Source organism: Pseudochaenichthys georgianus, chromosome 19, assembly GCF_902827115.2.
Source record: "Pseudochaenichthys georgianus chromosome 19, fPseGeo1.2, whole genome shotgun sequence".
Classification (NCBI taxonomy): domain Eukaryota; kingdom Metazoa; phylum Chordata; class Actinopteri; order Perciformes; family Channichthyidae; genus Pseudochaenichthys; species Pseudochaenichthys georgianus.
The window spans coordinates 1888119-1905468 of NC_047521.1; the positions used below are offsets into that span (position 1 = coordinate 1888119).

The following is a 17350-nucleotide window of genomic DNA, read 5'->3' on the forward strand; positions in this document are numbered from 1 at the left end:
TCCGTTAAGACCCACCCCATCTCACTCCTCGTGCTGAACCCTACCAATCAGAGAAGGGGCGGGTCTTCACAGAATACGTTAGGGAACAAAATCAAGCTTTTTAAAAGGCGGGTGGATTTTGGCAGGCAGTGAGAGCGGACCAACGATTGAATGATAACAAGAACGAAGCTCACCAAGTAGGACTCGGTTTATTAAAATAGTTTACATTTCATAAGGTATTTTGTATTCATATGAAAACTGTCATAGATGCAAGTCATTCATCTTGAATGATGAACACATTAGTAAATATTATGAATCATCTAAACATTTGTACATTTCCTCAGTGAAACACAAACATGAGTTCAGTTTAGTGTGTAAAGAAGAGGCCATTGTGCGCTTCTGTCCTGTTCACTGAGACAGTTAGAACGTCTACAGGAATACACATAACAGAAACACTACACATGCTGCCCTGTGTGGATTTCAACATCCTTTATTATATTTAATTTCCAATCCACACACTGTACATTTCCCCACACAGATTAAAAACTCCGTCACACAGCTCAGAGAAGCTTTGGTATCAGTATTCAGTTATGAGCGTTACATGGACAGTTTGGCTTGTTAGTGATGTAAGCACTATTGATGAGTGTTGAACACACACACACACACACACACACACACACACACACACACACACACACAACGCTGTGTGTTGCTGAGGAAGGCCTTCGCACCATGCCTGCACGGCGTGAACGCTCACAGCAATAACCCCGACCTTTATCCAAACATGTGTAACACAGCCATGTTGCTAGGCAGCATGTTCACACTTTCATTATTTCTTTAACGCATATCAATCGTATCGTTCTTAGGAATACGCTTTAGCCATAGCCCTCGAGCGTGTTATCACTGACTGCAGTACCAGAGCACCAACACAAGCCACTCTGACATGTCGAGAGGCTGCTAGCATTAAACTCATTGGGTGCCTACAGCAAAGTACATACACACACGAGAAGACAAACAACAACAGCATTGATCAAAAGGTTTAAGAGCAAAAACACTGGTTACTATAATAAAAGACTCCTTTTGATCCAAACACGACACACACTCTTCAAACACAAGGAAACAGCAGATATGTACAACCAGGAGAGTGATCAGGACACAGTCATAAAAAACATGTGTACAATGCAGGAAAATAAGAAATGATCATTAATTCAATAAACCTGCTTATAAAACCTGAAGGAATCTCAGTTTGGGTTTCTCTTCCCTTTCTCTCTCCTGACTGGTGTTGAGGAATAAGGGGGAGTGTCCAGCTGCTGGTGTGTCACTCACTCCATCCACTTATACTGCACCCCCGTGTAAATGTCCATGCTCAGCTGCTGGTGCTCTGCAGTGATGGGGAATGTGTGTGAGCAGTGGAGCAGTGAGGGTCAACACCAGGGTCAGAGCTTCAGCTGGGAACAGGTTCCTCACGGAGAATGCTCTGAAGGCAGCAGAAGCACTCTCTCAAGAGTGTTAAAGATAAACACCGCTGGCTTTCTTCATGGGTAACATCGCATGTCATTAGGTCACTTATAAGCCACACACACACACACACACACACACACACACACACACACACACACACACACACACACACACACACACACACACACACACACACACACACACACACACACACACACACACACACACACACACACACACACACACACACACACACACACACACACCATCTCGGTGGTGTAGTGTCTCTTTGTGGACATTTTATTATTTGTTTAAGACTGTTTTTTGGTTTGTGGGTATTTCCCCTTGTGTTGCTGTGTGTGGTCGTTATGTTTCCCTTCGTCATCATGTGGCCCTTTGTAATTGTTTTGGTCTTTCTTTTATTTGGTGCTTTGCCCCTTTCTCCATGTGCATGAATGGCTTGTTACGCTAACCCCAGGTGGCCACACTGTAACGGAACACAGTTCTAATCAAAGTTCATGGTTCTGACTGTGTAATAATCAGCAGCGTACATGTTTACATTTGAACAAAAGGTATCCAAAGTTGTTTTTAGGAAATGGTTCATACAAATGATCAGTTCATTATTTAAATATTAGCTTGGCCATTAATGACAGTTTAAGGATGCCTTAAGAAGTGGCAGCACAACACTTTGATAAAATGAAATGTAAAAATCCTAAAAGCTCAAAGACTACATGCATATAAAATCACAACTAAAAACTTAAATAAGATGCATAAATGTACGCCATCCACACAAACATGGAGGTTCTCTCAGAGCCACTGGTTCTGGATATATGGAAATATGTCAGAAGAACGCTCCTCAATAAAGAGACAAACAAGTTCAGCAGAGTGACTGTCAGAGCAGACCCCGTGTGTGTGTGTGTGTGTGTGTGTGTGTGTGTGTGTGTGTGTGTGTACACGTGTGTGTGTGTGTGTGTACACGTGTGTGTGTAGTATTCTTCTCATAATCCATAGTTAACGGAGCTCAGTGCTGGTCTCTTCTTGCCTTTAATCTTCAGGGATCCATAGCGAGCCTGATGACAGAATAATGAAAATAATAGGTGTGAAAATGTATATAATTATACCCCTGAGTTTCTTGGCTGTTTGTTATCATACAGAATATGTATTCATATATTGAGAGATATGTTTGGCTACAGAACACACAGCCTTCATGGGACAGAACTCACATCTCTGCGGACCCTGGAGCGGGTCATCTTAACGCTCTGAGACCGCCTCAGTCCTTTCTGAGTGACCGCCTCGTCCTCAGAGAAGGTGGGCTCCGCCTCGTCATCACTCCTCTCCTCCTCGGCATAGTAGTAGTCTGAGACACACACACACACACACACACACACACACACACACACACACACACACACACACACACACACACACACACACACACACACACACACACACACACACACACACACACACACACACACACACACACACACACACACACACACACACACACACACAAATCAGGAATCACTGAAACACACACTCAGATATGTGTCATGTTTCAGTTTGGTTGCATAACTTAGATCAGCAGGATAGCAACTGCTCAACCATTGGTGGAAGAGGAGAAGAGAAGTCACAAACAGCGAAGAAGGACTGAGTTTTAAATGCAAAAGGAGCTTTATTTCTTTAAAAACAGGAGAACATAATCCCGTGTTAATCCCTGGAGTTGAACCGGCACCAGAATGTAAACGTATGTACTGTAGAAGGGCCCGCCCCAGCAATGTGCCACGTGAGAATCATTCAGACATCCTGCCCCTGTGCTGTGATGAGTCGGAATGAGCCGGAATACGTTCTGAAAGATGTCAACATGACGTCCACACACACATGAAGATATGGCAGGCACATATCTTCACATTTAATTTATTTATTTGTTTAATAACAATGTGATTATATTCCATTAAATATAAAGCACATCAATATACTGAAAAACCTGAAAATAGATGTATGTTTTGAGTAAAGGTGTTTCGTACAATTTCTCCAATGATCCGACATGTTCTGTACTTCATACAGAATCACTTCTGTGCAGTATTTCCACCTGACACATTCCCATGGACCAACTCTTATTGCTGGTGTGGATCGCACACACACACACACACACACACACACACACACACACACACACACACACACACACACACACACACACACACACACACACACACACACACACACACACACACACACACACACACACACACACACACACACACACACACACACACACACACACACACACACACACACACACGCACACACACCTCCCTGCTCCCTTTGTCTCTCTTCATAGAAACACAACAGTTAGACAGGTTATACAGCAGCTATCTGTTACAGCCTGCTGCACACAGGAACACACACTGCAGCAGAGGTCATGTGTATTTTTAAAGGCTTTTAGAGAATACAGATTGATCTAAAAGGTCTTCCAGGTCTTTTTTCTGGTCCATCATAAGATACTCGACTGTTGATGAGACTCAGATCATTAATTAGCATGGCCTGCATATGTTGTTTATTGTATAGTAAACCGGACATTATGTTACAGTTTTCATGCCCTTTTGTCACAGAGAAAACGACCAGTGATGTATTTTCTATGTGTTCTGGTTCTAGCTCCTGCTGCTGCTATTGTTGTCACATCTGGAGTCTATAAGAGAAAACCTCCCACTCTCCAGAGTTGGAAGCAACCTTTCCCCTCCCAGAGGAAACAGGGTGGGAAGAGGCTTCACATGAGACTTCACATTCCTGCACAACATCAAAAAATACCTTTTTTCAAGCTAAGGACCCAAAATCCACGTTTCTCTAACAGGGCTGCAAAAGAGGGGTATGAGCAGTATGAGGCATGGCTACAATGGGAGAAACTTTACAGACATGTTTTGTATAGGTATGGTCCTACAATATATGTTTCCAATAAAGCATAATAGGTCCACTTTAGTTTACACCAGAATCAGAAATTCTTTTTTTTTTTTTTTTTTAAATAATGGGACACAGGGTTCGGTCCAGATTGATTTGCAGTTCGGTCCGGATCCAGACCTAGATCCGGAATTTGAGAAGCCCAGTCCTACACACTGTACTGAAGAACCACACATGTAACACCAACAAGAAAGGACCTGAGTGTTAAACGCCCATGATCATCTGCTCCCAACGCTACACCCTCAAAGGAGAAAGCCACTTGCTCAGGAACAACATGTTACAGTCATGTTCCAGGGTGGAACCTTACTGCTGTCTGGACTGTGAACAACAGATTCCAGTCACTCCAGCTATCAACAGTCTGTTCTGTGTAGAAACTCTCCAATCTCCTGTCATAAAGGGCTGAGATCTGAAGCAGCTTGTTCCACGGGGTCTGGAGTCCTCCTGCTCTCCAGAGCAAACGCACACTCTGTCCTGAATATGAATAATGTCTGAACCTGCTGTGGAGCTTTACTTTCACTGTCAAAACACACGCCTCCTTCACTTTGCACTCTGCAGAAGTGTCAGTGAAATTGTAGTCCAGGTAAACCGGATGTATCTTTAGACAAATTAAGAGGACATTGTGTTTTGAACTCTGAAGCTTGCATATTTAGACTCCAAAGTTGTTGCTCTACACTGTGCTCAGCTGCTCCACATGTGTCTCATCTCATATTGTGCTGCCTCAAAGAGAGAATATGGTATTATTTGAATTTAAGTAGTTCAGGGAGCAGGACAGTGTAACAAAAACTAAAATGTGTGTGTTAGGGGTGTAACGGTATCCGTACTCGTCATGGTTCGGACGTCATGGTTCGGCACATGCAGTCACACGGCGAATATGCCTTTTTTTATGAGTGGGAAAAAAGTCTGTCACTCAGGGCAGTATCCACTACACCAGGGGTGCCCAACCAGTCGATCGCGATCGACCGGAGGGAGATTCCCAGTCGATCGCGAGATGTGTCTAAAAATAGAACAACAACATTCTGTTTTATCGTTAATGTCCTATAACATAATCTTCCTGTGCCAGAATAATGCACTTGAACGCATCAAAGCTTTGTGATTGGCCGGCGTGACCCCATGTGTCGGGGCATGGCTTGTGGGAACTAGTTCGCTGACGTTGTCCGTGTCAACAGGAGTGACAGTCCGCACACACACAAGACCGCAATTACGGCAGAAGCAAAAAAGCCCAAAATATATAATGTTCACTCCGAGTGGGAGGATGATTATTTCTGTATCTATTCCAATTCAAAGTCCATCTGTCTCGTCTGCAATGCGAGCGTGGCTTTATCGAAGAAGGGTAATTTAGGAGCGGCATTTCAAAACAGTGCACAAACGCTACGAGACGGAATTCCCTCCTAATTCTGCCCTACGCTCCAAAAGGGGAGGGGCCTGAGAGGACAGCTAAATGCACAGCAGTGCATTTTCACCAGGCCCAACAACAAGAGCAAGGCTGCTCCAGAGCATCTTATCGTGTCAGTCACGTTCTTGAGAAACACATGAAGTCTTTCAAAGACGGCGAAGTTGTGAAAGAAGCATTCCTGGAGGCTGCGACGCGCTTTTGGGGGACAGTAAAAATAACAGTAGCAATTCAACAGGTTTTTGATATAATAAAAACTCAAGTTAGATACCGTTATTAATCAGCTGTAAGTTTTAGTTTGTTTGAACTTATTCATTATAATTATTGTACAAAATGGTATAAGAATGCAAACATTAAGATCTGTTCTGTTTAAATTGATTATAGTCTATTATCAATTCAGGTTAAGAAACTAGTGTTGCTTGCATCCTATTTTAAAAAGGCATTTATTTGTATACTCTACTAAAATGCAACAAAAAGGGTTTGATTCTATTAATGTTGTCTTTTTTATTGCACTTTGGCAGCAGATTCCTGAGTAGCTTCAGATCTGAGTTGTCTTATTAGTAAGCCTCATTTATACTTTTGTAGCAACACTAATTTTATATAATGGCAAAGAAAGGGTTCAGAGTCTTTTCTTTTTTCCTGTGTCATATGTGGCAGCACTGTTTCAATGTTTCTTGAAAACATTACCCACTGTAGTGACGTGAGAATAAACTCCAACTCTGTATCCACAACACTGTTGTGTAACTTCAGTTAAATACTTGTATGTGTGTAGATTAGAAAGAGGTAAGATAAAGGATCTGCAGTATTTTATGAAGTATTAATCGTACAAAGGTCAGTTTTATACAAGTAGAAGTGTGTATTTACCTGGCAGTAGGCTGTCAGTAACTACGCCTCTCTATTTGGACTGGCAACTTTAAAAGTAGCTCTCGGCAAAAAAAAGGTTGGGCACCCCTGCACTACACTATATATAATCCAGGGGGCGGTATTGCGCCTAAAAGCTGTTTGCCAGCCGCCCTTAAACAACAAATGAAGAACAAGAAGAAAACACAACAAAACGAACAAAATACAAGAAGAAGAAAAGTTAGTATGGCGATTTCAGATAACACACAGGAGCTAGAAGAACCACCTGCTTCTTTTAAATCAGCTGCTGTGTGGGAACATTTCAGGTAGAGATGGCAAATCCTTTTACGGACTCGGAGTCTTCTGAGTCAGTCATTGAAGAGATCCGGATCATACGAGTCCTTTAAGTCATATGAGTCAGCATCACCAAGAGCGTAGAAATCCTACCGGTGAAACCGAAAACGTGTTGCATTTCACGAGCATATTAAACTAACGCTACAGTAACCTCCGCTACACAGTGTCTTTTGCTTTAATACAAAATGTTGATCACAAAAAAAAGGGTTATTTTGCGATTTGGCGAATCTGAGTCTGCTGTTGACTCGTGCATGACGACGACGAGTCTGCTGGATCTCTGGATCTGCTGCTATACGGTTACGGCTCTGAGTCCGCACGAGTCTGCTGTGTTTTGCACAGCGAGTCAGGATTTGCGAATCTCTGATTCTGCTGTTGACTCGTGCACAATAGCCGCGGGAAGTAGGGGTGCTGGAGGCGGGGCCGCGAATGGTGTACATTTGAAAAACTTCATGTTACTGTTGTTGAAATCTCTCCCCACTTTTGTCCGCACCCCCCCAAGTAAAATGACTTCCCAGTTCCCACGGCTATGCTCATGCATGACGAGTCTGGATCTCTGGATTTGCTACGGTTACGGCTCTGAGTCCGCAGGAAGTTTCACTGATCCGTGTCCCCTGAGCCAAACGATAACTTCTGGAAGCTATCCTACTTGCTAAAGGCTGGCAGATGGACTGGGCTACATTGTAATGTGATTGTACATGTTATAAGGAGAGTAGCGAGTGACGCAATTTAAAGTTTTAATTTGTATGTCACCAGGTGTAGGACTCAAAGGACTCGGGTTAATGGAGAGTGGAGACTCGTCACTCCCAGCTCATTACTAGGATCCGGGTTAATGATCCGGATCAATCAGGACTCACCCATCTCTAATTTCGGGTTCCCTGTGGACTACAATAACGATGGAGTGCGAGTGGTGGATCGGACGAGGACGGTGTGTCGGCATGCTAATGGTGACACACGCCAAACATGCTAAATCATATCAGAAGGCATCACCCAGATTTGCCAATCACCGGAGCCCGGCAAAAAACAGCTTATCCCCGCTGTTTTTAATAAACGAATAGACATGAAAGCCGAGAGACCAAAAGAAATAACGGAAGCTATTGGCATATGTGTTTCAACGGCTATGCGCCGTTGAAACACATTTATTATTTATTTTGTAATATTTTCAAGACATTCTTTTTAGATTTAAAGCCATTATAGATCACATGGCCATCTGAGTGTGTGTGGTACAGTTTGTGGTTTGTTTTTAACTGTGTAATACAGTTAATTATTCAAAATGTTAGAGTTCCGTATTTTTATACTGAAACTTGCACTGCTGTTCAAAAGTAAATAACAACAAACCTTGAATTATGCATTTTGGACTTTTCTTTTTCTTGTTGTACCGAACCGTGAATTCTTTGAACCGTTACACCCCTAGTGTGTGTCATTGATATTTGCTCTCCAGCTCAAAGGATGAAGATGTATCAGGCGTTTTGCACACACTACTTGTTAGTAGAATATCAATCAATTTGTATTTATATAGCTCTGTAGCACAAATAAGACACTTGTCCTAGGTGGCTTTAAAGTGTTTACGGCATACGAAACCCTCGGTTACGACGGAGTGCAAATGGACTACAACGGCCCAAAACTTCTATTAGTAGAATGAGCACTTTTAAAAACAATGCAAACAAAAACACAAATGTGCCAAAACACTACAATGACGCAGCATTTAGAAAACATTCACCAACTTGACGAAACATTGCGCAGCATCTACTAAAAGCACTGCATGTACAACACGCTGCAAGAAGATCAAAGATATAAAAGTGGAGAGCGGTGCAGATCTAACGGAACACAGAGCTGGGACCGCATGCAGCACTTGTTGCCATTTGAGAGTTATAGTTGGCCAACATCACTGTTAGTGGAACATGTGCATGGTGTTTCTCCTAATGGAAGTGTTCTGGGCCGCCATACTCAGTCATTAGACCATCACAGTAGAAAGGAAAACCTAGCACAGTTAAAGAGGAATAAAGGGGGAATAGACGTCCTGTGTATAAATAAAAAAAAAGATAATGAAATGAAATAATAGACAATGCAACCGACAGATGTGAGGGGAAAAGGGTCCAGAAGAAACCCATTGTTGCCCAGGAGCTGAAGACCTCCTTTAGCCAGCAGAGGGGTGTGGTGTCATGTGAGAAACATGTCTTCCTCATGAGCTGAATACTGAACACTCTCCCTCTCTCAGTATGCTAATGCTGTCTGCCAGCCTCCATCCTCCTCCTCCAATTCACTCCTGCTCCATCCATCCCTTACATCTGCACTCTCCTCCTATACATTCATCTCAGCCCCCCCCACGCCGAGAGAGTGTGTGTTCGAGAGAGAGATAGACGAAAGGCACACACACGCACACACACACACACACACACACACACACACACACACACACACACACACACAAAGGAAAGGAGCATGCGGACAGAGAACAAAGAAACATTGGAATAGGGATATTAAGCTGATGTGGCACATTTGTCACACCAGCGTCGCCGTGATATTGACAGCACTATCTCTGTGCCTACTATAAGGCTGGATGTTCAAAGGCATTTATAGACGTGCCTATCACTGGATGAAGCATGTTTTGCTGGTTGTGTGTATGACGTCTGTGAGTTCAGAGGTTTGCGAGCTTTAGTGGTTCACTATGCGACATTCAGAGCAGAGAGATTGACTCCACATGGCTCTCAACGTGGTGACAGCTGAGCTGGCTGCTAGCTAACTGTGCTAACAGCACTAAAGGTCCAAACTACAGCAGCAGTGCTAAGAGCGCTAACAGTGTTAGCCTTGGGGGGGTTAGGATTTGCATTGCATCAATGTCGTCAGTTGGTTATTTAATGTATTTTTCTTTTTATGTTTACATTCAATTGTATGATGAGGAGCCAGCGACTTTAGATTTCTATTGCCAACAACTACACTGTAGCGTTTGTGCTAATGACAATACAATCTTTGTATCTTTTTAATTTGAATCTGTAGGAGGACAGCGCAGAGACAGACCACAAGCTGCTTTACAGTGGGGTACATAAACATGTGCTGACATGCACTAACATACATTACATTATCATGCACATGTGGCAGGACCAACTACGTAACCAAAGCACACTGGATAGAGGACGTTTATTCTCTGCCCAGGTAGAACTATTGCTATGTACTATATTACTATAGCAAAGCGTTGTTTGCTGCTCTAACAGCCCGTCCACACAGCGGCGTGCGTGGAAGCTTCCAACGCTTCTGCCCATTCACTTTGAATGGGGTGACGTCACTTTTAGCCGAACTGCATCGTGGGAAGCGACGTGGAGCGTTGCTGGCGTTGCTCGCTTCAAAAGTTGAGCAATGTTCAACTTTTGACGCCTCGACGGAGGCGTCAGCCAATCGAATCATATGCCAGTACAGGCTCTAGCCAATCAAACCGCGTGCTTGTGTGTCTGGGGCGGGACATTCATGTGATTGGTTGTTGGTCGAGTGTCAGACACGCCCGCCGGCAAGCGTCGCTGTGTGGACGGGCCGTTAATGTGAAATTCTGAATCTTTAATGCAAACTAGGAACATTTTGGTAAAATTATGATTTAAAAAAACAAAACATGTTGGGCTTTATACAGTATGAAACTGTCCACAACTTCATACTAAGGTAAGTATCTATCTGTGTGTGTGTGTACCTGGTCCATCGGCAGCGTCAGTGCTCTGGGACCTCCTGATGGCGGGGTTGGAGGAGTGGGAGCTGTACTGGTAGAGCTGGTCTCCTCTGTCGTCCTGCTGGCTGATCTGGGTCAGGTCGTGCATGCTCAGGCTGCGCAGCTTCTCTGTGATGGCACCCTGACCCTGTGACACACACACACACACACACACACACACACACACACACACACACACACACACACACACACACACACACACACACACACACACACAGTATTACATCAGGTGTAAACAGCAGAGTGAAACCAGATTAGATGGACACTGATGGAGTGACTGAGTGTCAACAGACCGACTGCTCCCTTAACATCGACACAGTGAGAGACGGGTGGTTCCACCTCCAGCTGAATATCTGGAGGTTCTTTTGGTAACCAGAACATTTCTGCAGTCAGAACAAATCTCAAGTTGTGTGATTGTTAGTCTGTTTTCCTGTATATGAGCATGGTCATCAGCTCATGTATGGGCTGCTATCATAACTACTACCGATGCATGACCCTAACCCCTGATACATATTCTATTGGTGGAATACATGTAGCTTACAAAGAGGGAAAGACACCAGCAGAGCCTCTAAGTTACTCTGCGTTTCATTGCATTCCCACAAAGACTCACAGTCTACTGAGTTCAGTGGTGTTGCTTTGAACTGCAGTCTGAGTTAACCAAGTCCCCGTTGTGCCGTTAAAACCGCTCTGGTTACACACTCTTACGTACATGCTTTTATTTCACTGCAATATCCTTACATCTGTGATCACAGAAGCTCACAGACCTCACATGTTCACTACAATCAAGTGTGAAAAGTATTATCCCAATCATACAGATTATTATTACTGTTAATAACACGTCTATTGTCAATTTAATTAGCGTGATAATAATCTTAATTCTTAAGAAATTTACTATTTTATTTCTTTTTTTTTAATACATTTTAGAATGACTTTCTTTCACCATTGCCAGTGTATCAAAACACTGATTCTAAACTTGAACTAGTCTAACCCTCTACCCTAACCCTGACTTAAACCCAGCCTCTGTTAGTCAGGGCTGGAGCAGGGTCATCATTTTGTGTCATGTTGATCAAAATGTAGCTTTTGGATCAGTTTCTGGCTGCCACACACTCTTCCAGCCTAACAACAGACTATAGTGACACAACATGCTACACAAAGAGTTGTCATCATAAGGAATATTCTTGACATACACCAAAATTCAACAATGACAAAGACATCATTATGGAAACAGTTCACGGTATGGGCAACAAGGAAGGAAAAGGGAATGAAAAGACGTTTCATGAAAAGCAAGTGAAAAAAAGAAACAGGAAGTTGAGTGTTATAATAAAATAAGGGGGTAAGTAAAATAATAAATACAAACAGTAAGGCATACAAAGGAAGACAAATAGGGAAATGATAGAGTTAAATGTTGATTCTCTTTTACAACAAACAAGATGGAAAAAGAACACTTTGAAAGTCAAAGGATGGGGCACAAGGTGTCATGGTATGAAATGGAAGGTTCTGTCCATGCTGCTTACACTGACTGGTTTGACCTCCCAGAGCCTGCTGAAGCACACACACCCTGAAGAGAGAAGGATGCCATTACAGAGAGAGAGAGGAAGAGAAACAGAGTGACAAGAGGGTTAGCTAGTAGCAAGCCGGAGCAGAGCATCATGACCAAACACAGAGAAAGTACATTTCATAAGATCAGACTTTCTAAAATCATATATATTGCGGATGGATACTAAATAAAAGAAACCCAGCGATACAAGAACAAGAGACATCGTTTTCCCACCGAAGGTTCATTATAGAAACAGTTCACAGACATGTTCCATTGTATGAGTGTGGAGCAGATCAAACATGCCTTTTATTAACCTTCAATCTATATCGAACCAACAACGGGCTGGGCTGCATCAGGTATTCATACATCTGTTGCTCAGACTGCAAATACATGTTAATGGCTAATAGAGTGGTGCAATGATGACACGGAAGCTAGTGTTACACGGGCTTCCTCACACAAAGCAATGAGGTGTTTTCATTGGATTTGGGTCGAATGCAGAAAACATTATGCTTTAGAAAAACTAAATGACAGTCACAATGACTTCAAAGCACCAGCGCTAAGCTAAGGCGGCTAATGTGAAGCACGATGACATGTCGTCTCATTCAGTCACTTGCTAGCATGTAGTCTCATTCAGTCACTTGCTAGCAACCGGCACAACAAATTAAACAATTGGGAATGAAGATTTATTTGAGTCTAGAATGAGTCCAAAATATCCAAGTATGCTAAGCTAATGACGTTATTTACTCAACGTTTCAAATGTATGTATTTAAACTGGGTTTTCTTTGGAAGTGTTTCCTTGTACGATGTGAGGGTCTAAGGACAGAGGGTGTCGTATTGTCATACTGATATTCTGTACACACTGTGAAGACCACTGAGACAAATGTAACATTTGTGATATTGGGCTATATAAATAAACATTGATTGATTGATTGATTGATTGATTGATTGATGTATGTATTATAACTGTGAAAATCTAATCTTGGCATGATTAGAAGAAGTCATGTTGGCCAGGTGGTGCAGTGTTGAGCTCCGCCTCCCAGAGAGAAGCTTCCGTCAGAAGACATGCCGGGTAGGTCGTCAGAGACTCTTTAACTGCCTGTAGGTGTGAACACGAGGATATAAATGTGTCTCTGCGTTAGCCCTGTAATCAAATGGCGACCTGTTCAGGCTGCTCCCTGCCAATCATCTCTGAGTCTGGGTAGATGCATCGTGTGTAGACATAACCTGAGGTGAGTCTTGGCACAGTGCGGCTCACATACCAGGGAGCAACAGTTCAAGTCCATGCACATGCATCATTCTGCCATTGGGGTGTTCATTAGTGATCATTTCTTTTTACCTATATTTGCAATAAGTGAATATGATATTAGTACATTTCCATTATTGGGAAGATCATGAACACCCTCACAAAGACCTGCAGAGGCCGTCAAGCATCATAGTTCAAGCCTAAAGGTGTACATCCCTCGAGGGCTTTGAGGTCGGCTGATCAGCTGGTCGTCCCTGCAACCAAGAGAAAGACCAGGGAGACCGAGCCTTCTCAGCGGCAGCCCCCAGGCTCTGGAACGACCTGCCCCCCCATGTCAAATTGTCGCCCACCCTCTAAACTTTGAATTCCCGCCTAAAAGACCCACCTCTTTTCCCTGGCTTCCGAGTCAGTTTGAGCTATGTCTTATCCATTTGTATGCTTTTATTTTCTGTCCATAGCCTTTGGATACCTTGTATTCATTCTTATGTGTGCCTTGTATCTTTCCTTATGTGTGCCTTTTATCTATTATTGTAATATTATATTTCATTATAATGTTATGTTTGCTGTAAAGCACTTTGGTAAACCCTCTGTTTTTAATATGTGCTATAGAAATAAAGTGGATTGGATTGGATAGTAGAGATGTAGAAAATGGGGCCTGCTTTTTAAAAAAAGAAGATGTGTAAGAAAGAATAGCTATAGCAACAATGTTATAATTGTATTTATGTTAGGGCTGCACCATTTATCGAAGTTTGATACAAATGGCAATAATGGACAAGATATATGTTCAAATCGCAGGAGGCACAATAAGTGCTGTGCAGCTGCAGATGTCCCGGCCGACAGTCAGTATTCTACAGACGCAACTAAACGGATTTGTTTGGTACAGATCCTCTACACATCACACCGTGATAGTTTTCATATCTTTTCCAATACAAAAGAGAATAATGATGCAAAATGATGAATCCCTTCTGAATCGGAATCTAAATGAGTTATTTTAACCAAATCTATAAAAAATATATATATATTTGTTTCTTAACAAAAGGTCAAGTGGATTCCACTATGTTTTAGTGCTTTATTTAGGCGAGATATTTGATCATTATTGGAATAATATTGTGAAGATAAATGGTTTTGGCCGGATAGCCGTGACACATGTTCATGTTTCCCATATGTTGGATGCACTCTTTGTTTGTTGCTCACTTGCTTTGGGTTACAGTGTCAGCTACGATCAATGCATGTAATATAATGTCATTCTTTAGCAGTAAATAAAGAATTGTTCAGGAACCAGTCTGCTTGCTAACACCTGTAGAGGCTTTGCAGATGCCATTTCAAATCAGCCTCAGGCTACATGCACATCAATATGCATGTGAGCTGCATGCATAATACAGGGTGGTGCATATCGTCTCAGGAGTTTTATACTCAATGAAAGCCCATCCGTAAACGACTGATGTATTTGTAAAACCACAGCACTGCAATGTGTAAAAGGTGCTCTGTGTGCTCCAGTCTGTCAGGCGCTGCAGACCGGCGGACTTCATGTCCATGCAGCTGCTTTTATTGTACAAGGTTAATCACATTCCAGCTTAAACCACCACAAGCTTTGAAAGGATCTGAAACGGCACTGTGACCTAAAGCTGTGCTGATTCACCCCAGAGGGAGGGGAAGAAGAGAGAAACAATAAAGACAAGGAGAGGCAATAGAAATAAAAGGAATATAGGAGATAAAGGGAGAGAGAGAGAGAGGAATGTTGGAGGGTAAGAGCGTCTTGTCTTTGAAGCAGTGATTAATGTTAGCAGAGACAGGAGGGTTTGAACAAGTCTCACACTGTAGAATAAGGGCACACTGTGGCTGAATTAAGTCTACACAAGCCAATTGAATTGAAGAGTAACAGTGGTCCAGTTTTCAAAGCAGTACGACTGAAGAGCTTGTGAACCAGAGGACATCAGTAGTGAAAGAGAATGAATGTCCCGTGGAGTTTCACCAGGGCTACTTTTTCCTTAGACTTCCAAACAGCTCAGCTGAATGCAGTTCACATACAGTACACCTGTATCTCTGGTAGGATCGGGGGTTGTGTCCTGGTTATGCCCACGTGCATGTACACATCATATCCTGGTTTCAGAGTCCTGGATTTGAGCAACCTGGTTCTTGTTAAGGAAGTTTAAACTAAACCCAGAGTACTTTGATAGAAACAGGGACACTTTAGCACATGATGCCTTTGTTTTCTGATCACTGGTTGCCTCCTAAAGCCAGCCCCTTCAGTGTCCTGCCAGGAATGACCCTTATTACCCTCATTATTTGGGGTTTGAAGCTTGCATAGATAACAGCCTCAGTTCTCCACCTAAAGGGCTGACTTAAGATAAGGCAGTGAAAATATTCTTAATATAGTGTGAGGTTACACAGATTCAGATTTGTTTCTAAAATATGTGTTGCTTCTTCCCCCATCCCCAGCAGTATGTTGTTTGGCTTTCTGTGCTGTACTTACATCTGGCGGCCTCTAAATTGCATATAATGTAGCACTTATCGTGGAGAAGCACCTCATATAACCGCATTTTCACCACATCACAATCCCTTCATTTTAGTAAATATTACATGGTTTTATCTTTTACAAATATATCTCTACTATTATCATACCCATTCAGTTTTGCCCTGTTGGTTTTTAACCTTCCAATGCATTTTCCATAACAAATTATCTTGATTGACAAACCGGAAATATTGTTTTTGTTAAAGTTTTGAAAAGTTTATGCTCATCTAATTTTGACATGTTAAGTACGAAAACATGGTATTGTTGCAAGACAAAAGAACATCAAAGGAGGTAAAGGATGACTCGTCAAAATACGCTGACCAACAGGATCCATCTCAAAACTAAAACATGATTTTGAGCCACACCCATATAGTGAGGCGTGTGGCGCAGTGGACTAGGGCGTTGGTGTTGGGATCAGGGGGTCACAGGTTCAAACCCCACTGCAGTCAGCATGTCGTTGTGTCACTTCACCCCAAAGTGCTCCTGTGGGGATTGCCACAGTATGGAAGTCGCTTTGGATAAAAGCGTCTAACAAGTGACATGTCATGTAATGATCTTTACTTGTTGTCCTTCCGAAGGATCATTACTAGGGATGTAACAATATACCGAATATCACGATAAAGAAACGTCCCAATACTGTCGTGAGACTGAATTATTTTTTAAACACTCGTATTTACAGGGCTACATGTACATAGCTAGAGACATTGACAAGTACCAACAGTATATGTATATCTCGCCCTGTCAATAAGCCTCACCTTCTTGGCAAAAACGGTATTGTTTTTGAAGTGGTGGAGAGACAATGCACAGTTTGACCCACTGCTGTCACCCATGGCCAAAGCATATCTCTCCGTCCCACTGAGGTGGCGTTAGACTTTTTCGCTGTCCGTCATTTTGACAGACAGGATCGTAAAAATCCCTCATAATCCATTATTGCCACAGCGTAAAGCAAAAACTCCCAGACATGTGTTGATCTGTACGGCAAAGTACGGTTTGGAAACTATATCATTTCCTTTTGGAGGGCATGCATAACAGGCATAACACCAGAGCCTCGCTGCGGGGACACGTTGGTGCTGTTCCGAGTTTGTTCTAATCTGTCAAAATGACAGACTGCTTTCAGATTTTTCCGTCATTGTTAAAAAAAAACATTTGTTTAACGCGACCACTGCTGTCCCAGCAACATCAGTACCAAGCGAGAGAGTTCTTTTCCAGAGCAGGGGATATTGTAAACGCCCAAACATCCCAGCTTCTACCTGGAGATGTGGACATTCTCATATTCCTAAAAACCTGTCTGATGATGCCGAGTGAGTGACTTATACCTCATTCGTTTCAGGGCCGGTTCAGAGCTGGAGCTTGAAAAGCACCGGGTT

At 42.7% G+C, this 17350-nt stretch overlaps 1 protein-coding gene across 1 annotated transcript in view; it reads right to left on the reverse strand.

Moving 5' to 3' along the window:
- Positions 1-169: 169 nt before the first annotated feature.
- Positions 170-17350, reverse strand: part of reep3b (receptor accessory protein 3b) — a 56652-nt gene continuing 39471 nt past the window's right edge. The window contains exons 6-8 of the mRNA XM_034107249.2: positions 10656-10818; positions 2664-2797; positions 170-2510 (exon numbers count right to left, since the gene is read on the reverse strand). Of these exons, the coding sequence (XP_033963140.1) occupies positions 2439-2510; positions 2664-2797; positions 10656-10818 (369 nt within the window). The 3' untranslated portion in view covers positions 170-2438. The remainder of the gene's footprint in view (positions 2511-2663; positions 2798-10655; positions 10819-17350) is intronic.